This window comes from Coccinella septempunctata, chromosome 2 (assembly GCF_907165205.1).
Source record: "Coccinella septempunctata chromosome 2, icCocSept1.1, whole genome shotgun sequence".
Classification (NCBI taxonomy): Eukaryota; Metazoa; Arthropoda; class Insecta; order Coleoptera; family Coccinellidae; genus Coccinella; species Coccinella septempunctata.
Window position 1 is genome coordinate 27,796,597 of NC_058190.1, and position 24,062 is coordinate 27,820,658.

Consider the following 24,062-nt stretch of genomic DNA (forward strand, 5'->3'; position numbering starts at 1 on the left):
TTCGAACTAAAACCTTCCCTCTTAAAGAATTTTCCTAGTATATTCCGATGTGTGTATATTGCACGTTGATGCTCAAATTGAAAACTCCCTGAAACGATTTTTAGCACTCGATTTTTTTTTTACATGAACAAATGCACATGTGTGAATTTTTTTAGTGGTGATATCTAGTGATGTAACAACCATACCAACCACAACAGAAGCAAAGTCATCGAAAAGCAATGATTTAGTTTGCCCTGATAAGAATTTCCGGATTCCTTTTTTTGCATTACCATGTGAAACAAAAAGTGATTGCTCGATATTCGGCAGCAAAATGGTTTGTTGTTCGAGAAGATGCATTGAAGGTGTTAGAAAAAGGGAAATAGAAAAAGTTTCAAGTAAGTATCCATTTCAAGATTGAACAAGAAGTGAGATATCACGTTAATATTTTTATTTATAAATATTATATTATTATTATTATTATATTATATTTTTATTTTTTCATTGTGGAGTACGCTCCACCGAAGAAAAGCAGATGCTGACCATGGTTTCGGCCTCATTTGGCCTCATCAGAGCAACATAGCATTTTGAATCGGACACCGTTTCATATTGGGTGGCGCTCTGGGTAAATAATACACAGTAGAACATGCCAATATTGAATAGAGTTCCATCAATTCCAAACGTTCTCCACCGTGGAAAAATGCTATGTTACTCTGATGAGGCCAAATGAGGCCGAAACCATGGTCAGCATCTGCTTTTCTTCGTTGGAGCGTACTCCATTTGGGGCCTTGACTATGGCAAATTGGCTAGTTCAATTCAGATCGTAACACTTGTTGAAATTCATATCGTCAGGTGGTATGCATCTGAATTTATCCTTCTTATTGTATTCATTGCCTCCCTATTAATAGGCGTGATAATTCTTTATTATTATACCGCTGGCATCATTTCTGCCGTGATCTGAATGCGTCCCAGACTTCTCGATTCGTCATACGTCTGTTTTTCGCAAAGCGAATCGGCGTACTGAATTAGGGAAAATATGGGACATATGCTATTGTCTTCGTCTTGGTTTCTATCTGGAGGGGATTGAATCGGACACCGTTTCATATTGGGTGGCGCTCTGGGTAAATAACACCCAGTAGAACATGCAAATATTGAATAGAGTTCCATCAATTCCAAACGTTCTCCACCGTGGAAAATTGCTATGTTGCTCTGATGAGGCCAAATGAGGCCGAAACCATGGTCATGCAGCATCTGCTTTTCTTCGGTGCAGCGTACTCCATTTGGGGCCTTGACGATGGCAAATTGGCTACTTCAATTCAGATCGTAACGCTTGTTGATATTCATATCGTCGGGTGGTATGCATCTGAATTTATCCTTCTTGTTGTTGCGTTTGTTCAAGCTGTTTAATGTGTCTGTAGGGAGTCCAGCTTTCGCTTCCGTAAAGAAGCGTTGGGAGGACCACTGCTTTGTAAACAGCTGTTTTGGTTTTCAGATTGAGGTCGTGATTTTGAAACACTTTGTCCTTTAGCTTCCAGAATGCCCGTGATGCCGAATTGATACGGTTGTGTATTTCCGTGTCTAGGTTAGCCCTAGTATTTATGAAGCTTCCCAAGTATTTGAACTGCTCAACCTGTTCTAGAGTTTCATTATCCAGGCTGATATCTGTTTGAAGGCTTTCTGGCGGACTTACCAGGATTTTGGTTTTGTCGATATTGAGTCTAAGCCCTAAAGCTTCTTATATACGTTTATAAGTGTCCAACATCATCTGTAGACCCTCTGAGCTCCCAGCGATAAGTGCGCAGTCGTCCGCATACTGAAGTTCCGTAACAAACTTTGTACGGGTTTTTACTCTGAGTCGCTTCAGGTTAAATAGGCCTCCATGAAATCTGGATCTTGTTCCATTCATAGCTGTTTTTTGTAGGGTTACATTCGATAATGATTTCTCAACTATCCTGAATATATTTATTTTACAGTTATAAAGGAAGAACTAGTGACAGAAAAAAATATTTCTATAGACAGAACTAGTGACCAACCAATAAAAGTGGATATTCAAAAGATAGAAATACCAACAACAAAAACTAAAAGTGCTACTTTAATATGTCTAGAAGGTCCCCGTATTCCGTTCTTCTCGTTACTCTGTACAAATAATAATGATTGCACATCATTGGGAGATAAAATGGTTTGCTGCAAAAATAGATGTATAACAGGAGTTTCTCCGGACAGGAATGAAATCAATCAAATTGGTAAGTATTCGAAATACTCCTATTTTTATGTTTGTATTCAATTATAAGTATTTTGTCCAATAAAAATCAACAGTTCTCGGTAATATGGCTTCAAGACATTATGTAAAATAAAAGTTATTAAATTAAAATTATCGCATCATCAGTATAAAGCTCTTTATTCTTCGTCTTCGTTTTTCCATCATATTACAATGCATGCATGTCAGACACTACCGAAAGCCTTCTGGAGATCTAAGAATACTGCTGCCGATTTTTACCTCTTTTTTTGTTGCTTTGTATGTTTGAAGTCAGAATGGATAAAGGGTGAATTGTTTACGTTCTACATCTGAATCCGAACTGGTATGCACTAACAGATCTTTCTAGAATATATATATCCTTTCATTTGTTTTTGTTTATTACTGGTAGTAATGTAATAGTACTATAGATTTCTATATTACTGAGATCTGTTTTACCTTTTGGGATGGTGATAAGTATTCCGGTTTTACAATCTTTGGGAAATTTGGGAGTTTTTCAAACATTAGTTATAGATGTTCCTTATGTGATTGTGAACTTCTGGATTTAATTTTCTTAATATTGATCTGCTGGGGGATAATATCATGGCCAGTTGATATATTTTTACTACCTATGCTGTACTGCCCCGTAATATTCGTCTCTTGTGATGGGTCCGATAATTCCTTCTTGTGTAATCACTGGCAAGTCATCTTGGAAGCAATGGTCTATTTTCTTTTTTGCTCTTTATCGAAGTTCTTGTTAACGGACTCTTTGCATTTGTAATTGGCTCAAGAACAAGTAATAAGTAGAATCATGATCCAAGATGGTCGAGATACTCGCGATGCACTAGAATACTTTTGTTCCAGAACACAGTAAAGTTTGTCCGACGTTTTTATTGTCACCCTTTATAGATTTGTTTTAATTTTTTGTATATTTATTCATTTTGCAGCTCCAAAAAATAAACGAATAGCAGATCAGGAAATCACAAATGAAATACCTAATAGTATAGGAGCGAAAGAATATATGACGGGCGAAAAAATCCAGAGTAATATTAGTAAGGTTGATAATCTTGTGTGTCCTGATAAAGGGGTACGCATTCCATTCTTCTCTCTGCCATGTGTGACCAACAACGATTGTACGGGAAAGGAAATGGTTTGTTGCTCGAATAGATGTATTAAAGGTGTACTTCCAAAAAAGCCTGAAATTATCCATTCACGTAAGTAGAATCTAAAGAAAACAGGATAAATCGAAATCGAAATATTTCTTTTCCGTAACATATACATGGGAAGGCCGTATTGCATTGATACGAATGCATTTTTTGTAGTACACAAATTCGATATACTTCTATTCGTCCTCTTTCTATTTTTTTTCTTTGTCTAGCGCTACACTAAGACAGTGGCGTTATATGGATGAATTCATATACTTCGTATTTCGAGTATTTATCTGATAGGCTTCAGAATTAAGTAATTAATTAGGTAATTAGGTAATAAATTAATTATAGATAAATTTTTTCAACTTGTAATGAGGATTTATTTTTTTTTTGGCAAAAATGCATCCCCATTTAAGAATAATCATTTTTTTGTTTCATTTTTGAATAATTTCATTTCGCTTGATTTTTGAAAGTAATATTTTCAGTTTCCAATTCAGGATTCCGATATCGTTCGGAACTGTAAACATTCCGCACCGTTTTTATTCCGTTTTCAGTTCTGAAACTCGATGTCGCACCGTATAAAACATCCTCAATTGGAAGATAACCGAGTTTTTGGTCGCCAGTACAGATAAGTCGATAGCTGTATTCGGGTTCGGCTTTCGGACAGTCCGAGAATGGTTCTAGAACTGCGCAGAGGATTTTATACTAGGGCGCAAAAGTTTTGCGCAGTATTAGAACAATTCTCGGACCGTCCAAAAGCCGAACCCGAATACAGCCGAAATTAAGATGTCTTAATCGACGCAAATTTGACCGATTTTCGACAGCTGGGGCACATCCAGTTTCCGCAAACGACCCCCCCCCCCCTGTGGGTATAAAAGCTGATGTTCCTACGTAGGGAGATCAATTTACTTCGGTACTTGATTATAACGTCTCGTACGACGTTGATATTTTTCTCGCCAGTGCCGTTAAACCTTCATTTTATAGAGAATGATTTACTTTGATTTTATTTTCACGCTACTTCAGGATAGAGTTTTCTTTTATTTTTTTCCTTTTGTGTGCAAGTTCACAACGTGAGTTTCCATCAAACCGTCCAGAAACCATAGATAAGACAGCACCCTGCATTTATTATCTCAGAGCATCCAATTTCACCCGTCCTAAGCCACAGTTTGAGTTCCACCCCTACTATTAGTACGATACTCTGCTAGTGTGGATACCCGGGCGTAGAGAACGCACTTTGGGGTGGCTACCCTTCGTTAATTTTCCTTTACTTTCCAGTGTTCACTCCTACTGTTAGTACGATACTCTGATGGTGTGGATACCCGGGGAGTGCAGAACGCAGTTAGGGGTGAGCCATCGTAGGTCTGTGCCGTCTTATTCCAACCCCTAACCTTGCTGAGTTTCGACACGTTTCACGCCGTAAATTCACCACTTAATTGTTACTTGTATCCGATTCCGAGAAAAACCTGTTCAAGTGTGTGAAGTAGACTGTTTCTGTTCAATCTTTTATATCGAGCTTTCCACTGTACGGATTTTGAAATGTCCCTTTTGGGTTTCCTTTTACGAGTCGACAAATAAAATTTGTGTACCTTGATTTTGACTTTCACTGGTTGTCTTTGACTCGAAGCTACCAGGGTAGGTTTGCCATTTTCCCTCTAAAGAATAGCTGGCGCTCGAGTACCCCGAGGAAAAAAGCGTTTCAAAATTGAAAGCCTTTGGGGGCTCGACCAAAACTCTTCTCAGGGATCTTTAACGGATATGTTTTTCTTTTCGGTGATATTTGTGAGAGTGTTCAAGAGAAACGTACAAAACAAATATGATGAAATCAACATGTGCAATAATGCGAATATCTACTGTAAATAAGATCACTACACTACAAAAATATCAAAATAATAAACATATAAATTCGCAGCCTCAAATTGCCAGTTTTCTTCAGCATAAAAAATACATAAAAAGATTATCACAACACAGATATATGATACAAATGAAATATAAAAATTTTGAACAACTGAACAGTTGACAATATGGTAAAATTTAAAAGACATTTTTAGATATTGTGTAACTGGTTTAGTTTTCAAGGGGTTTAATCTCGAGCGCCAGCTACTCTTTCAATCAAAGGTTATAGAGTTCTCTATAATCTTTGCTTTCAATAACCCATCCAGGTATCTTCTAATCGGAGACAGAGTTGGGGGTTTATCTAAGGTGGTAGCGATAACAAGTAGGTACTGTAAAACCGAATTTATTACAATAATCTAAATTATAGTGAACCATACAATGATCTCCAAGGCAAGAAATACATGCAGCTGATGACCAAGTTCAAAATGAGGAAAACAGAAATGAAACACTTAATAACTAACTCGGTGGTCAGTAATTCAAAATCAACAAAGTGAAATTAATGAATTAAACAATATTCAAATTAATTATATATTCAGTCAAAAAAGTAGGTATTAAAGAAAGAAAGAAGTCAATAGCGGTCACATTGATTCCTTCTGAGACAATGAGGGATATGAAGGGTTTACACAAAATTGACAGTAACCGGTTGTGTCAGAAAAATCTAAGTCCCTGTAATCGGTTAATTTAGCGATCGGTTCGATCCCGAGCACTTTCAGTGTTTTTCAGTGTACAGGCCCATCAGAATTGAAACTATTCAATAAACGGGATGGGGTTGATTCAGGTGAAACACAATACAACAATTTACAGGATAACGGGGTAGTTTATCGTGGTCTCTCCGTGGCAACCTTGGGTGTACTCGCCAAGCATTACCAGCGGAACGACTTCGAGACTTCCGTCGGTTGGTCTTGGTTTCCCCAGAGAGCCAGATGACAGAAGTCTGTGTAAAACAGGGGGATTAACAATAAAGATTAACACAATTAAACAAATAAAAGAATGCAACTTTGAATCACGAAGTATGCGGTATCAAAAAAAGACGGTTTGTTCCGGTACGGTCACACCACCAAATCGAGAGCAACAAGAAAATGTTAAGTGAATGTCGCACACAGATTAAGACAATCGCCGAATCATCAATAATTGCCGAATAATGAATGACTGCCGAATAATGGTGACGTCAGTCTGGTGATGCGGCCCTATTTATCAACTTTCCAACATGTGGACGGTCATGTGACCAAAATTGCATCCAAAAATTCGGTATTCTCGAATATTCGCCCCAGAAGAAATATTCTCGGTGGCGGTTAACTCTTTATCGTTATCTGCAATCCACGTTATTTTATGCTGAATTCGGTGTGTTTTTGTGGACGGAAAAACAACGCCGAATGCAGAAAGACACTTTTTCTTTGCTTTGGATTATTACGGCGGATTACTGATGGATATTTCAATCTTACGGGATTTGAATTTAATTTTTCAGGATCTGAAAATTATTTCTAAAATGAAACGGAATATCTATATTAAAACTGAAATCTCCATCAGACGGTGTTGCATTGCTTCAACTGGAAAATTCAGGGAAACGGACATTTTAAACGAGGCTAGAAGTTTTATATAAAACAATCAAGTATCGTTACAGTTTGAATTCACTGATCTCATCTAACAATTTAGCATCAATATTATCATTACTGTCAAGAATAATTTTGATTCTGTTCATCGATATTTTTTGAGAGATTTACCTAAATCGAGAAGTGAATGAACATTTTCCAGTATTTAGTTTAGTATACCTAATATAACCTAGCTCTCATACCATTGATTGTACAGATATTTCGATCAACGCTAATAAATAATGATTTCTCTCAATATTTTTTATATTTCACTTCACTATGAACCCCTGACAAAAATTACACAATAGAAATGATCAACAATGAAATTCAAATTCATTGTTTCTTCAGCTGGTACCAGTAGTCTGTTTGTGTTTGTATTCGGTGTATTCGTAGAAGTGCGAGTTTCTATAACTTGGAATAAATTCAGTGTTTTTTTGTGAAAATGCTTGGAAAAGATCGATTAGTATTCCATATTGTACTCTTTTTCATATAAGATGATGTTAAACACCTTGTCGAGATATGACATCATCGATTATTTTTTTAAATTGCAATCCTATAGGTACCTACAATTTTTTCAGTTATGACTACTCTGGAAGGGTATATTAATAAGTTACAAGCTTACCAAATATCAAATTCTTATTATTTGTCGTTTGTAGTTAAAAATATATTGAACAAACATCAACTAATTCGAAAATGAAGCTATGTGAACTTCACATATTATTCCACACTGTATAATACCAAAATGTGAAGTTATGACGCTTGCCAAAACATGGGTTTTAAATCAGCGCTATGTTAGGTATCTATTTTCCATTGATTTTGAAAAGTGTATTTGTCCTACTGTATGATTCAAATAGTAGTTTGTCAATACAGAAGTGTTAATTTAAGGAGAACTTTCGTCAACTGTTTCCAAATGACCACGGGCTTGCGGTATTTCATTTATCACTCATCCAGAACCTATGGCTTCCATAGACTTATTACCCCAAATGCCTATATTATAATATGGCTATGTTATGTTTCACTAAAGGTCACTCGTAGCAAAATATCTTATATGCAAAGATATTTTTTCGTTCTTTTAGGGTTGGAAAGCTAAAACTCAACTACAACTAATATTCATATTGGTAGAATCCTATATATTCAAAATTTATGACAACAAATTTCAGCTTCTTGGTTTGGACTAGTTGAGAGGAATTGTCCTGTCGATGCTATTGCAGAAATTTTGGAAATAAAGGAATGCGAAACCGATTCAGACTGTAGACCAAGGATTTGCTGTCCCGATCAATATCGTAGCCAAGGAAATAAGAGCTACTGTAGAACACCACAACCATCTCTGCACAGATTTCCCCTCGCCGAAAGAGCAACCGAGCGTAAGTATGATGATTGTGGGTTTGAAAATTGGTCGAATCGAGATTTTGTCTAGTGATATCCAAACACGTAGGGGGATTAAATAACTTGTACTACGGAAAATCAGTTCCTATAGGAACTGATGAAAAAAAAATATATATTTTTTTCATAGAATCACAATTTCTTTATTCGGCTTTAAACCGTTTATATATCTTTCCCAATAAAAGAGGGATAACTTTGCAAAATTGTGACATCCGAACGAGGACAAACACTGATATTTCGAAAAATGTTCAAAAATTTTGCAAAAAATCATACATAAACAGCATTGAACTCTATGGGAGTTCAATGATAAACAGTGAGAATTTTTGAGGTTATTCTGTGCCTAAGCGTGGAGCTTGGTACGCACCACTACTACATTTCACGAAAACTCAAAATACATAATATACAAGGAGATATATTAAAGTAGGTACAATTCGGTTCAAAACCGATTGGAATAAAAGGGTGACGACGTAGAAGATGGCAATGTCAAGCTCACTGACAGAACTCAGTTCATTAGCAGGGATGTAGCAAAGGCAACGGGAACATAATAAAGTACATAATTTAAAAATAATCTCCAACTTTTATGCGAAATGAACGTTGTTTAGCTAATATAACATAAAGTTCTGCAGATTCTTTCACAAGCTAAAGGAATTAGTGAATTCGAATGAAAAGATTTAAATTCATTGCACGGTACCGCCTACAATTTTATACGACGGTACTGAGACGTGGTGTGGCGATACAGAAGTGACCCGAGTGCTATATCTCCTTGATAAATACCTACACTAGAGCCGGGCCATCTCATCTACAACCAGAGACAACTGTCTACAGCTCACGTCATTGTGCGTGAATCGTGAGTGGGGTAGGCGTGCGTGAGTCGTGAGTTTGGTAGGCTGCGTGCATGGGATAGGACAAAAATTATATATACCCTACCTGTATAATCTTTGGGATAGTCAATAAGGGGTATCTTCACTTCTAACGTTGCTATCCAATCACCGTCATAACTATATGATATAACTAATGATACTGTAGGGTGATTTTCATTAGTAACTGGCTGACTCAGCATGCAGACGTTGTCCTGCCAGTGAGGGAATAACTGGTGATTGGAAGTAAAACGAGGAATAAAAATTAAGTTGGAATAGTAAAAAAAGTGAAGAATTTTTACGCTGAAGATCGAAAGTGGTCTGTTGGCTCGAAGCAATAAGCTTTAAGACATTATTTTAAAATTATTGCGATTATCAATATCGTTGGGTTATTATACATATGTAAATTACCCTACAGTGTGTCAATATGTGAATTTTCAGAATATGAATTTTTCATTGAGTAAAGCAGACAGCAAAAGCTAACAATCTAAAATTTTTTTCAGCATTCCGAGTTTTTGCAAGTTATATCCAATGCACTCCTCCACCACCACCTATTTTTGATTTGTTTCCGAAATCTTGTAATAATGCTTTGGATTGTTTCCCGAACCTATGTTGTCAAGAAGGTGATAAAAAATATTGCAGGCCCCCTAAAAGATCAGTATTACAATTGATTGCTGGCGTGGGTCAGGTATGTCTATAAATTTTTCATAATTGTTTACATTCAAGAATTTTTAAAATTGATACAGGCAGTTACAATTGAATGGTATAAGTTGACGTCTCACACAATTTATCTGGCTAGAGATAAAACCAGTGAATTTTGTTAGGGTGGGTCATCCAAGTGCTGCTTCAACATTTACTACAGAAAGGAAGCAATTGATGATGGTCACTCATCGTGAGACGGGCGATATTCTAATGAGATAAACCCGCAGCTTATTAGTCCATAGTTTCTCTAGATCTGATTCCATTCACAACCAAAATTATTTCGAATTGAAAATTAGTTCAGGTTGATATACACACATCGTCAAAAGTCTTGGCCCCCCTTGGTTTCTCGAGAAATAAACAAAATATGTTCTGGAAATGAGATGAATATTTTCCTCTATTTCAACTGCTCTATATTTGATAGAATATCTTCGTTTGTTACTCTTTGCTTTATGCAGGATGAGACAAAATAGGAAAAATGAGAAAAAATTTAAACTGATCGATTATTTATTTTTGATTAATTATAGTTATTCCACTACTGATATAGGAATAATGGAGATTCCAGTAGTCGTTTCGTCAAAATATCATTTCAATTCCTAAGGAACTATTGAATCAATTCGACCCAAATCCCGAAACTGTACACAGTTTTCGAATTGAGATGCACATGTTGAATTTCAGTTCGATAGTTCAGATAGGAATTGAGATTTCAGTGGTCAATTCGGCAAAGTGTGATATCAATTCCTCAAAAACTGTTGGATCAATTCGAACCAAACCTTGAAACTGCACATAGTTTTCAAATTGAGATGCACATGTTGAATTTAAGTTCGATAGTTCAGATAGGAAATGAGATTTCAGTGGTCGATACGATAAAGTATGATGTCAATTCCTAAGGAACTATTGGATCAATTCGACCCAAATCTCGAAACTGTACACAGTTTTCGAATTGAGATGCACATGTTGAATTTCAGTTCGATAGTTCAGATAGGAATTGAGATTTCAGTGGTCAATTCGGCAAAGTGTGATATCGATTCCTCGAAAACTGTTGGATCAATTCGAACCAAATCTTAAAACTGCACATAGTTTTAGAAATGAGATGCACATGTTGAATTTCAATTGAATAGTCCGTGCCACCTCTTCTTTCAATCATGTGCCCAATACGTCTAGGCATCCCACGAATCAAGTCATAAATGAAATTTTCAGGCATATATCGTTCCATTCTCCCTGAAGGGCTAAACACAATTCCTGAAAAGTTGGGTGGGTTTTGGCGATTGGATATTGCTCTCCCTAAGTAATCCCATACGTGCTCAATTGGATTCATGTCCGGTGAGTTTGCTGGCCAGTTCATTCTCTGGATATTGTTCTCTTGAAGAATGTTTTGAACCCTTCGTGTGCGGTGTGGTGGGGCGTTATCATCTTGAAAAATGAAATTATCCCCAAATTCGTTACGCAGAGGAACAATGATTGTTTCGATGATGTTTTTTGCATAGATGTCACCAGTCATTGTTCGTTCGTTCAACGAAAATAAGAGGAGTACGGCGACCGAACATTATACCTCCCCAGCAGATTAACGATCCGCCTTGAAAGGGCACAACTTCCCGGGCGAAATTGAGTCGCTCTTGTCTGCCTGGACCTCTCCAAATCCTTTCTCGCCGACTATCACTTTGTAGACCGAATCGTGACTCGTCCGAAAAAAGTACGTTGCGCCATTGTGGTAAAAGGCAGTCCTGGTGGTGTTCTGTTCATTGTCGACGGGTAGCTCTATGTCCAGGTGATAGCCGAGGTACTCTTAAAGGTCTTCTTGCTCTTAAATTTGAGGAATGCAACCGTCTCCTTATGGTACTGGATGAGACTACCCGTCCATAGGTCCTCAAAAAATTACTTCGAAGGGCTGTAACAGGTACCGTTCGATTCCTTCGAGTAAAATTTGCGATATAATGGTCTTCCCTTGCAGATGTTACTCTGGATCGACCAGGCACTGGTCTCCGGGCAACACTGTCGATTTCCAGGAAAAGAGCCACTATGCTCCTACCTGAAGTCTGTGGAATATTCAAACGTTGCGCCATCTGGTGGTTTGACAAATTTTCTTGATGTAGGGCTACTATTCTTGCCCGGGCAAACTGAGAAATTGGATGTCCCGGCATTTTCCACAGAATATTCTCAATATTACAACTCGCGTTATTCGCTGAAAACTGATTAACTTCGAATACACCTGTATTCTCCCGAACAAGAAACATTTTTTGCTGGTTTATTGTTTTCATTTAAGTGATAAGATAGTGAAGATTCGACACACACAAAATTGTCATGTTACATTCAACAAGTTGAGAGTTGATAGGGGGGGCCAAGACTTTTGACGATGTGTGTAAATATTAACAAGTTTTACGATATAAATCAACAACACTAGCATTGCAGTGTGCCAACGGAAGTATACTTTTTCCTCGAGAAAGAGTACTTGCTGACGATGGTTTCGGCCTTATTATTGACCTCGTCAGAGTCATTCTAATATCCTAGGGAAATATCCAAATAATGGCAGCGTCATTATCGGAGAAGTCAACAAAAGCATCATTGCGTAAGCGTTAGAACAACACAACCCGATAGAAAATGTCCCAGACAACTTCTACATGCTGTCAAAAAAAGCCTCACCTTTAAAAATACCTACCCTGTTTTATTCCTACTAATTATAAACGCGTATGTGGCTGTAAATGTTGGATCTGTGAGGAATACGCTCCATCAGTTTTTCCGGTTTCGTTCGGCCGAACGAATTTTCTCTTGCAAATTATGCATGATCGCCATGAAGCAAACTAAATGCTTTTTTACCAGCCAGCCTATTTTGGGTAAGGCAACTACTGAAGCGTAAGATTTACTTGCATGAAAACAGTAAGTGTCACATTTTGATGACGCGTTAATCATTACCTACACATGCAAGTAGTTGACAAGCCATTGTGTTACTGATGCCTGTATATGTACCAATGTTTTTTATATTCCCAGTACAAAGGTACATTCTTCCTTAAAAAAAAATTTTTTTCAGAGATTCGTGCCTCCAGATGCAGCAAAGAAACTCATTGAACGATTGAACTGAAACAGTACATAAGAGGCTGTTTAATTTTGGGAGTTTCCCAAAATTTACAGGAATAATAGTATTGGCAGGTTCTGAGATGGTGCACATTTGTGCATCATAAGTGATATATGTGATAATTTAAATGAAACATAATAAGAAATGTTCAGAGATTTTAAAAATTATGTAAATAAAGGTTTCTTTATAACTAATCAACGTGAAATAAATCATATATTATTTTTCGACGAGTGTGCGTAAAGTAGTACTTTTCCGCGCGCAAACGTGCCACACCACCAAACTTTTTTTTGCCTTCTCTTTCCCATATAGGTATGTATATAATACTAACTTTCTAACCTTTCACTCAGCTGGATGGCAATAATTGTATACTGGAACTGCCTGTATCAGTATCACAAAAAAAAAACATAATTCTAATCTCTTTTGTACTTCCAGTAGAGGAGTTCAACAAAGGATAATAAATAAAAAATTATAATAATCTGATACTATTTTTTATGCGTAACTGTCAACAGATATATCTTGTCTCAATTTGTTTTTAATATTTTGCACCAAGTAAGGTATTTTTTCATAATCCAGTAATGATTTCCAGCTTTCCCAACATACAGGCACAACAGTATATCCTAATTTCTCCAATAGTTTCAATCGAAATGAAACTGCTTTCCTCAAATAATCTTCCTCGGTATATGCTTCTGGCAGTAGGCACATAACCAAAACTCTGTAAAAATTTATATTAACGGTAAAATAATCAGAAATACTTCCAAATATACTTACAGTTCATGATCTTCGGGAATATCTTGATCTTCAATAAATTTAGATGTAAAATTAGTGGCTACTGGATACCCGCCTTTTCTGTATACTATCGCATGATCTGCAGAAATGATTGAAAAATATCAGAAAAAATCGAGAGTGAAATGTGAGGCTGGGGCTTTATTTTATTATGGTGATATGTATTTCAAAGAGGGAATTGTAGATTGAGAGTTTGAGTACTGGGGGCTTCAATTCTCGCGAAATTTGAATTTTGCTTACTTGACAGTAAAGGCTAACGGCGAGTTTCGATATTGCTGGTGATATTGGACACATTCAAATTATAATAGAACTCGAACATCCGGGACAATAAACTCCATTGCTTCTGTATTCATAGAGAAAGACAGTCTCTGGGAGCATCGGAACTACCCCTATATAAGCAGATGTTAGACGAAGGGCACCTACTCGAGCACTAAAAACCAACCGACGAAGGCTCACCCTATGTCACCTCGAGAGTAAGGGGCCCCATGACGAGGAGCATGTTTACACTAATACTCCGAGAGCTGGCGACGAAAATTGGAAAGAGTTTTGTAATGGCTCATAATTAAATATGAGTTAATTTTTTCAGCGTACATGAGTCAGCACCCACTCTCGAGGTCAGGTAATGGAACATCTGGCGGCGACGCTCTTTGATTTATGTGAAATTACAAAATCCGTACTCTGGATGCCTGCTGACTGCCTCTGTTCTATTGATTTGTGATTTGACTATTTTATTCTCAAATAATACATATTATATTTGAGCAATAAATGCATTTTCAGCAATTACTCTATCTCTTGAAACGAAATCGTTAAGGCAGCAACTTATGTGGGGTACTGACCCACCGGGTTTCACTAAAATGAGGTCTGACCACTTTCTCAAGTTTTCTGTTCTATAAACTAGTTGAGTGACTATTTTCAATCATTACAAAATACTTGTAGAGTATGTTGTAATTTTATATACCTACATCAAAGCGCGTAGCCGCTAGGTGTTCCCACTATCTGACCTTGAGAGTGGTGCTGACTAATGTACACCCTCAATACTAAATCACATTTAATTATTAGCCATTACAAAACTCTTGCCGATTTTTGGTTGCCAGCTCTCGGACCGGAAGCGAGGCTGGTGCGCGAGTAGGTTCGCTTCGTCTTAACCCGGCTATACGTACAAATACAGAATATCACCCTTGAAAATTCCATATACTTATGGCGAAGAATTTTTCTGAAGGTACGATATTAGAGATCCTGTTACCCTCATATTTCATGCGTGAGACTAAAGCACGATTTCGATTGCCATAAGCTATATTTTGCCGTTCTTTCTTAACTTCATCCTGAATTATACACTGTCATTTTTGAAGGCAAAAATGAAGGATTGAAATCATAGATTTCAATAGAGCATTACAATTTAGGGGACTTTCTTGCAACTGGGCGTAAGCCCCATTTGAGTATCGAAAAATGCATGATTTCACGAAAGAAGATGAACTTGAATCTCCATTCTTATTAATGGAGGGTAATCCAGTTGTTGATAGAACAATAACTTTCTTCATTGAGAGATTTCCATGGACGAGAACGGTCAGTACTGAGCATCTCCTTTGGCTAAATTTTTCTATTCATTTCTTAGATCGTCATCTTCATCATTGTAATGAATACAAAAACGATTAAGGTGGAAACATATTATTAAAACGCGACGCGACCCGATGAAACGTGATGCGTGTTGAGTCGAATCAAATGTATTGTTTTCTATAGACCAGAATCATACTATGAACACCCGACGCGACGCCACGCGCGTACAATTCACCCGTTCCAGACGCGTCAGCTCGCGTCGAGTTTAATTTGTTTCCACCTTTAGAGGTACAGGAAGGCAGATATTAAAAAAAAAATGCATTGTTATCATTTTCGAACTGTCAGATCAAGAAAACCTCCTTTGATTAGTGGGTCAAAACATCTGCGACACTAAGATTAACCATCTTTATGAAAATCTGACACTCTCGAGTATGTACAAGTAACGATTTTTTTTGCATTTTCAAAGAACCGCTGTGACCTTGCGTCACTTCCGAATTGTCACTCTCTTGAAAAGTAGTTTTTTTAGATCCATTTAACAGATCCTCTGGAAATCTGACACGTTCGAGAAAAATTATTACTTTATCATTTACAACTCTTCCGTACGGCCAGCCCCACCACATAAACTGTCAGACACACGTAGGGCACAAACAGTATCTTAACATAGTTTGAAATGTGTAACTCAGTAGGCAGTCCTCAATGGATGCTTATGAAAAATGTCGTTTTTAAATTGATGTGTGCATCCATATTATAAGTTTGTTTTGTGTGCAGTATTACAATCTGACAACCAAAAACATATTTTCTCCAGAAGTTGAAAGGGAAGTAAATGAGGCAACTTTTGAACTTTTGTGGGGGATTTTATTCTCCTATTTTCCAGGCGTAAAATTCTTTGATGATGGTAATATCAAAAGATAAAAATTATATAAACTCACCAATGAAAATTCCTTCCTTAGAATACAGTCCTGATTTAACATAATTTCCTCCACCAAGAGCACTAAAAAGAGCACCTTCCAATGGAAATTCTTTGGGTAAAACTATATGTTCTACAAAATCTTCTGGTTTGAAATTGCTTGGAGTCAACTGGGGTTCGAACAGTTTTATTGAATGATATAATGTGAGGTATGAGTTGACAGTTTTTCTTTGGGAATTACTCGATATATCCTGGTTGAAAATTCGAGAAATCATGTTTTCATGGAAAATTTGATGATATGCTAGTACTACTGCTACTCCAAGAAGATCTTCGTTTTCCTGTTCTGCAATTTCCATATTCTTTATTTTATCTATTATACTATCCCAGTTTTTGGGCCTGTAATCCGTCTTTGCTAGGTATTTAAGCAAAACATAATAGTAATAGAATTTGTTCTCCCCATTCTCAAAATTTTCAGTAATTTTATTCGATACATAATCTATGAAGGCCTTATTGGTGACAGACTAAAAAAAAAAAATATGAAGTGTTCAACATGTCTCCTAGCAAACTTTTCACTATAATTTGAACCTCCCTTCATCTTTGTTACAAATAGATATACAAAAAAATATATCCCACAAAAGTTATATGAAATCAACTACTCATATTGATTTCAAAATGATTTCACAAAAGGACTTATATATACAGGCTGGACGACAGATTGAAATCAACTTCATTTTTTCAAAAAAACAGTATGAACAATGTTTATTGAATAATAGTGTCAATGTCGAGCAATTTCTTAAGTTGATACGGTTTTTATCACACCACATTACAAACTTGTTTTTGCCATTTTTATTAGTAAATTTATTGAAAAAATCATTCTATTGAGTAGATTGCCCAAATATAAAGAATTCTGGGATAATTTCACATAGTTTCTGTATTCTGTATTTTTATTTCAAAATTTTAAAACAATTGAAATCTCAAGTTCTCAAAATAAGAGAGACAGACCTACATATGCATATATATTTGAGATCAGGAGGAGAAGAACAAACAAAAATAAAATACAAGGTGTCCCATTTGAAAAAATAAATTTGCATTCAATATGTTGTCCACCCAGTATACATTTCAATTGGTGTAATCCTTATGAAAAAATTCATTCGATTTTGTACAATTACTGTTTGAAATATTTTTATGCATTTCTTTGTGCAATAGAGTTAATGTGGAGGCTCATAATTCAATAGAAGCATTTATGGACTTACCATCTGTGCTAATTTCCGAATAACATAAATACTCTCCTTGAATCCCAGATTCTTGTCCATCACATAATTAGTTACCGAGTCACAAAACGCTTTATTTCTGAAGAATGGATAGTCGTATTTGATATAAGAATTTGCTAACTTTTTGAGAGTGACATCCAAATCGTTAAAAGAGATGTCATGTGCACCCTTTATCAATATTTCAAAATTCTTTTTCAAAAGAGGTTCAAAATTTGATCTTGGTTGTATATCACTTAAGGACCAAAGAATACTTCTTGCTACTTTAGCATCATATTTATCTCTACAACTAAGCAATTTCGATAAAATTAGTTCAACAGATTTATTAGATAATTTCTGCTGTGAGGCGAATTGCAGATACTCTCTGAGGCTGTGAATATTTTCATGTTCCATTTTGATTGGTAATTGTATATCAAATACAATTGGGAGTGCCATTCTGAGTGCTTCTGCAAGTGGTACTCCTTCATAATGACCCAATAAAAATTCTAAAAATATTATTTGATGCAAATTCAAATCATTCAGCTGGTGTTTCAACAATTGTAATAAAACTTGAACTATTGTACTATTTTTTGGGACTCCCACATAAGTCACAACCTTCAAAGCCTCTATCGTTTCATGGGAATCAATAGTGCCAGATAATGTTTTCAACTTTCCGCAGAGCTGTGCAAACTTCTTGCTGCTGATAATGCTCTTTGTTGAAAGTTCAGACCTGAAAAAAATTATTATTTAAAAATAATAATATTGTTAAGTATAAATCGAGGTTATTAGATTAGAAAAATTCTGATTCAGGTGATCAATGTGATCAACACTCAATTTCAAAAAGTTCACAACTATGTTCAATAAATCTCCATATTCCAGTAAAAAAATTTCGATTTGAAATATCATCAATAGTCATATGAGAAAGGCACCTAAAATAAAGATAGTATCGAAATAAAATTAGTTTATACACTCACAATCAAAATTCCTGTACACTGTTTGGAAGTTTTGACAATTTGAGTGCAAGTTTTTTGCAATACACTTATTATTTTATGTTTTACGTATTTAATATGAGAATATTGATATTTGAAAATACTGAAAAATCAAATGTTATTCTATTGATTTATTTCGCATTTTAACTTGTTTGTTTTATGTGTAATTTCTTTGATCTAGAGTTGATTTCTTCAATAAATTATGTGTTGCTAAACATGTTCATTAAAGAACATATCAGGTTATCAACGAAATATATAGTCTTTGAACCAAATTAGTATCTTTCACTGGGTAGGTGTAGGAAAAGCTTTTTATTGGCCTGAAACCCTTATGTAGTACAGGAAAATGCAGCAAAAAGAAAGATGTCGAGAAGATGAAAGAAACCAAAAGAGAAACACACAGGCGGAATCTTAAAGGACTGGATCATTGGCCCTGTGCGAGTGACGCAGTTCAGAGCGGTTACTCCGAGATCCTCTGCCTTATCCAGCTATTGTTTCGTTCCCTGTTCAAGGCATTTGAAATTCTTATAGTTGTTTCCGGGCCAATAAACGCTGAGATTGCACCTTCTCTAGCCAGAGCATCCGATAACTCGCATAGGCTAATTTCCGCCTGAAATGCTGTCGCTAACCTCCCCAGATAAACACAGAGCCTGGTCAGCGGTCTACAGCGTAAACTCCGGCTCCAGAACCCTGTTTGGTTCTCAGTAAACCAACAAGGTTCTTGTAAATAGAGTTCCTTGTGACAGAGCCACCTTATAGTAGCGAGTAAATCCTAGATATTTAAGTTCATCAGAATTCTGGAAACGAAGGGCGAGCTGTACTTCGACTAGCATAAATAACAGCTCCAATAGAGGCACAAAACAGCAGAGCAATATAACCCCTCAAACAAATAACAATTTTCATCTGATAAATAGAAATATAATTATTTTTTTACTCATTAGGTAGATTTGGACAACTGTTCAATATTTGAAGTGGTTTGAAAGATACGAAACGGTCAACAAAAGTATACCTGTAATTTATCAAATAATATTTCTCGTGAAAATATCAGAATTCATTATTAATTACCTTCCCTCCTTCTGTAAAACAAATACTGATCTTAAAGCTTGCATAATATGTTTCGCATTCATCACATCCTTATGCTGACTAAAAGTATCCAAAACTTCTCTTGTATTACTTGCATATTTGAATTTGTTCATCAAAATATCTGGACTAGTTTGCTTTGTATCTAAAAACATCATAATTATAATTTTTGTCACCAGGGAGAACTCTATCAGATTTATATATTATAGTTCTAAGCTCCCAATTTTCTTCTCGATTTATATTTAAGGTATATAATATCAATATTTGGCTAATATTATTATATACTGCTTATAATCTAGTATATTTTACCTCTCGAAATGGCCACAGAATTACACAAATTCCGAATTTTACATTGCTGATAGGGATTTCTTGTGGAAAATATCCTTCGGAATACATTATTAGCAGACATCATCTAATATTGATACACTGAAATTAATAAAGTACTATTAGTAATATAAGTACAAGAGGCAGTTGTTCAAGTTATGCAATAGTAATGAAAATTATTATTTTTATTAATCACAATTGCACTTCAAGTTTTCATTTATTAACCGTGGCCAAATTATGAGAATGAGTTACTTTCTTCTTATTCTTAGAGCTGAAAGGAAAAACAAATTCAACATTGGGTTGAAGGCCAAGTATGCTAGCTGACACTTTACCTAGAAGGGACTAATCAGGTTACTTTTTTGCTAGTGGAAAAATCACCAGACCAGGTTTTGAAATCAGAAATCAGCTAATCAAGCAATCACAAATCACGCTAAGGGCCGAAGAACAATATATAGCATCACTCCAAAATCAAACTCAACAGACAGCAGATTAGATAATATGCTTAGTGGATTAATAACAGGAATTATCTATATATAATATGAGCAAACGCCTAAACATCATAATCTTAATGAATTGTGCACATTAAATTCGAATATGAAGTCGTCTCCCCTATGCATGGTTGAAGTCGGTGGAGAAATAACAATCCAAACCAGTAATTAGTAGCGGGCCATCCCTAATCGGAACCTTGACTTAATTCTTTTAATCCCTTTTTCATAAAGATGGCCTAATGGATCTTGTTAAAGGCAGTGGAAATTCAGAATGTAGAATGAACTTTTTTGGTATACTCGGAGACTACTTGGTAGTGGATGAGACTTGAAGCCCCACATTAGACACTGGTTGTATACTGTGGTGGTGACCCCTATCCTAACCTACGCTTCTTTGGTGTGGTGGACTTCCAGGGAGAAGGAACCACCAACATGGCAAAATGCTAGAGAAAAGCCTGTCAAAGTATAACTCTGCGATCTACCCCTAAGTCAACGATGGCGTGTCAACTAGTTTACCCCTGTACACCTCGCCCTAAGTAACCCTCAATACGCCGAAATATATGGGAAAAAAATTTTCAATTCACTACCTGATGACGTTAAAAGTATCCGTAGTGAAGTAATTTTCAAGAGAAGTCTTAAGTGCTATCTCCTTGGTAACTGTTTCTATAGATTGAATGATTTTTTGAAATGAGTGTAATAGGGTGCACTGTTACTTGTTTGTCTCTCCTATGTACTTTTTGAACTACGTATGCCTATATTAGAATTCATTACTGTATACCCCAGCTGATTGTTTTTACTGATAATTTTCTACACATTACTTGTATGCATTGTCCATGAAAATAAAGTAAGTATATTATTATTATTGTTACGTTAATACCATGACTCTATAACTCTCTAACTCTATAATCTTTGGTCACGATATTGGACGGTTTAAAGGCACAGAATGGCTCTGAATTAAGATGATGTAGAATGCTGATGCATCCTATATCCATAGAGCGGTCCGCGCGGACATCAGCTTCCAACTTCGACGATCCCTATAGGCCATAGGGTAACTGTTACTGATAGAGATCTACTTAATAGGAGTAGGTAGGAATGGTCCTGGTGAGCTGGGCTCCGGTAACGTTATGAAAACTATTTATTTTAGGCAACAAATCAGATTGAAGCTGGGGCCGCAGTATCACTTTGGACCTTCGATATAGTGTGTGTTCATGAAAGGATGAGCAAAATCGATTCATGATAGTGAACACAATCTGCATGCATTGTCACCGAATGGAAATGCATAATCAGAGACTATAGAGTTAGTTGTGATTCTTTGATGCATAATATAGTATGCACTAGAAATACATGTGCATTAGTCACTGATGAAGAGGCAATAAACAAAATCGAAAGCTTGAGCAAAGATTAATGAGTTTTCTCTAATGGTACCTGTCCACCTGCGACAAAATAGTCTCGAGAGCAGACTCAAGCACTCTCCGACACAAGTCAATATTAGTCTTATTAATTAATTATTATTAGACTTAACGTGCCCCAAGTGCTCAGATGAACAACTCCCTGAGATTAATCTCGAAACTTTCTCTCTCGAGACTGTTATACCACTTAATTATCATAGTATAAGTAGCGATATATCAGGCGAGAGAAGATGTAGACATAACCTAATAACATTGTAAACTCCAGTGTGGCAAGTAGACTTGCAGTAGGTAACACTATCTACCTACTGCAAGAACTTCATGAAAGTATGCTAATATTCTCAATGATAAATGTCCTCAATTAGTAATGAATTCCTTCCAATATACGTATCGAAAGCATTTATACGTGAATTGTAAACTAGACATGTAACTACATATATGGTAACTCTGATGCTTACCTGTTTGGAAATATAATATTCTGCAACCTATGGGATTTTCGGATTTTCACTACGTTTTTAACAAAATATGGAAAATTTATAGCCCTCAAAATACTTAATACTGAATACTCTACTAAGAAATAAGTCAGGAATCTGATTGAAATTCTAAGTTCAATTGATGTTGTTTGTAACTAAAATAAGAATGATTGTATATAATACATACATTAGCAACTTCAAACTATCTATAACCGAGTTTTGTTATGATTTCCTATTTTTTTTCTGAATTACAAATAAATGAATAATGTACAAAAGGTTCGGCGATGTACAAAATTTTATATTAGGTTGAAGAGTAAGAACAGTAAGATGGACCCTTTAATAGGAATTGAAAAAATAATAATCAGAATGACTGTCAAATTCAAAACTACTTCATATTTTTAGTACGAAGCGGCAATAATTAATGCAAAAGCCTCTACAATGGTACAATCACTTATAAAGACCCTGTATTTTCCCTATCTCTAAGTATTGATGCTACAATTTTGTGGTACATTGTACAGGCAAAATGCGAATTCATGAGCCAAATAATAAATGAAAAAAAAAATAAATATTCTACATATATAAATAATTCTGAAAACTGAAGCAGCCTGTATATTCTCCTTCCGAATCAAAAGGAAGAGCAAGAATAATAGTGCATTGATTTACTGTAATAGTTTTCTGTGAATTGACCGATTGATTTGAATTTGACATTAAATGAAAGCAAACGTCATGAATTGTCAAATGACTGGATGAAAAAGTAAAAATAGCAAGTTGTTGAATAATTTTTTATTAGCATATAAGCATTGCTTTGAGATTTGAAATTCATTGTGTATTGTTCTGTTTGAACAGTGAGGTGTTTAATTGTTTTAATAAGCCATGGAGGATGATGAGGCTCTAAAGAAATTGGCTTTAAAATTAGGTTTTAAGCCACAAAAAGATATAATTTATAACAGATTATTGCCATATTCTGATCAAATTTATGAAGAAGCTTCTGAAGAATTAAAAATCATTAAAACTAACCTTCTCAAAAGTTTTCTGGCTCGTGAACTTGAGCCAGGATTTTTGTTATGGTCGATTCGTTTGGTTCAGTAAGTAATCCTTATAAATACTTAATAATTAAGATTTTTCCCATATTTACTAGCTAGCATTAGCCCAGATTTTTGTGTATTTTAAATTTCACGTCAAATCACTTCATATCATTATTATCGCACATGTCTGAACCAGAGAACTGTCAATTCTTTTTCATGCTGCTTCTGTTTGGGCATAGTTGCCGGATAACCGGGATAACCGAGGGATAACCATGATATAATTTGAAAAAAATATGCCTATAGCAGTAAACACTATGAAAAAACTCAAATAACCAATCTAAAATTTTTGTCTCATAATCTCGAAACAAAGACGTACCCAAACCTGAAACAAATTAACCTTTGCCTAAATACAACATCGTGAAAAATAATGAAAATTTTAAGATTTCCCTGAAAGTCTTGACTCATATGCATCTACTCCAATGAAAATCCAAAATTCACAATTTATTATTAGGAAATTAATATTTCGGTTTTTTGGTAGTTCAACCATCCGACAGCATTTGATGTGCCAGTGGCGTCGTTAACTCGTTGGGGATTCATACCAAAGTGACGATGAACGCAAAGTCGCAAAGTTGAAGTAAAGAGTTTTACCTGAAAGTGTTCACAATTCGAAACATAATATTTAATATACGTTTATGGTCGTCGTAGCTCAAACGCAACTCAAACGTGAAGTTCAAAAATCAAAATTTAGTAGTATTTTTATGTTTAGGGTATTTGAACCTAAACAGTTATTTTCTTTTCTTAACATAATTCAAGTTTTGAATTCGCAAAAATTCTCTCAATCTGAATACGAATTATAATTTTATTGGTGAATTAACTCATTTATATTCTAAGTTTAAAAGAACATATTGCCGCGCGCATTATTATTATTATTATTTTATAAGTTG

The 24,062-nt window shown here is 35.6% G+C and overlaps 3 protein-coding genes across 4 annotated transcripts in view; 2 read left to right on the top strand and 1 right to left on the bottom strand.

Moving 5' to 3' along the window:
* Positions 1-160: 160 nt before the first annotated feature.
* Positions 161-13,065, top strand: LOC123307755. 2 transcript variants are annotated; one of them, XM_044890182.1, is made up of 6 exons: positions 161-374; positions 1,950-2,219; positions 3,157-3,423; positions 8,000-8,203; positions 9,583-9,767; positions 12,804-13,065. In XM_044890182.1, exons 1-6 carry the CDS (start codon positions 311-313, stop codon positions 12,852-12,854), a joined length of 1,041 nt encoding a protein of 346 aa, XP_044746117.1. In that variant the 5' UTR covers positions 161-310; the 3' UTR covers positions 12,855-13,065. The 2 variants fall into 2 exon arrangements, with proteins under 2 accessions (XP_044746117.1, XP_044746118.1); XM_044890183.1 differs by lacking the exon at positions 3,157-3,423.
* A 255-nt stretch (positions 13,066-13,320) lies between these two features.
* LOC123308749 lies at positions 13,321-23,269 on the bottom strand. Its single transcript, XM_044891542.1, has 7 exons — positions 23,111-23,269; positions 19,715-19,831; positions 19,391-19,550; positions 17,346-18,069; positions 16,115-16,613; positions 13,617-13,713; positions 13,321-13,560 (listed from the first exon to the last, which is right to left on the bottom strand). The coding sequence occupies exons 2-7, from the start codon at positions 19,815-19,817 to the stop codon at positions 13,338-13,340; spliced, it is 1,806 nt and encodes a 601-aa protein (XP_044747477.1). The 5' UTR covers positions 19,818-19,831; positions 23,111-23,269; the 3' UTR covers positions 13,321-13,337.
* LOC123308748 (proteasome activator complex subunit 4-like) overlaps positions 22,814-24,062 on the top strand; it is a 40,982-nt gene continuing 39,733 nt past the window's right edge. The window contains exon 1 of the mRNA XM_044891541.1: positions 22,814-23,178. Coding sequence (XP_044747476.1) covers positions 22,967-23,178 — 212 coding nt within the window. The 5' untranslated portion in view covers positions 22,814-22,966. The remainder of the gene's footprint in view (positions 23,179-24,062) is intronic.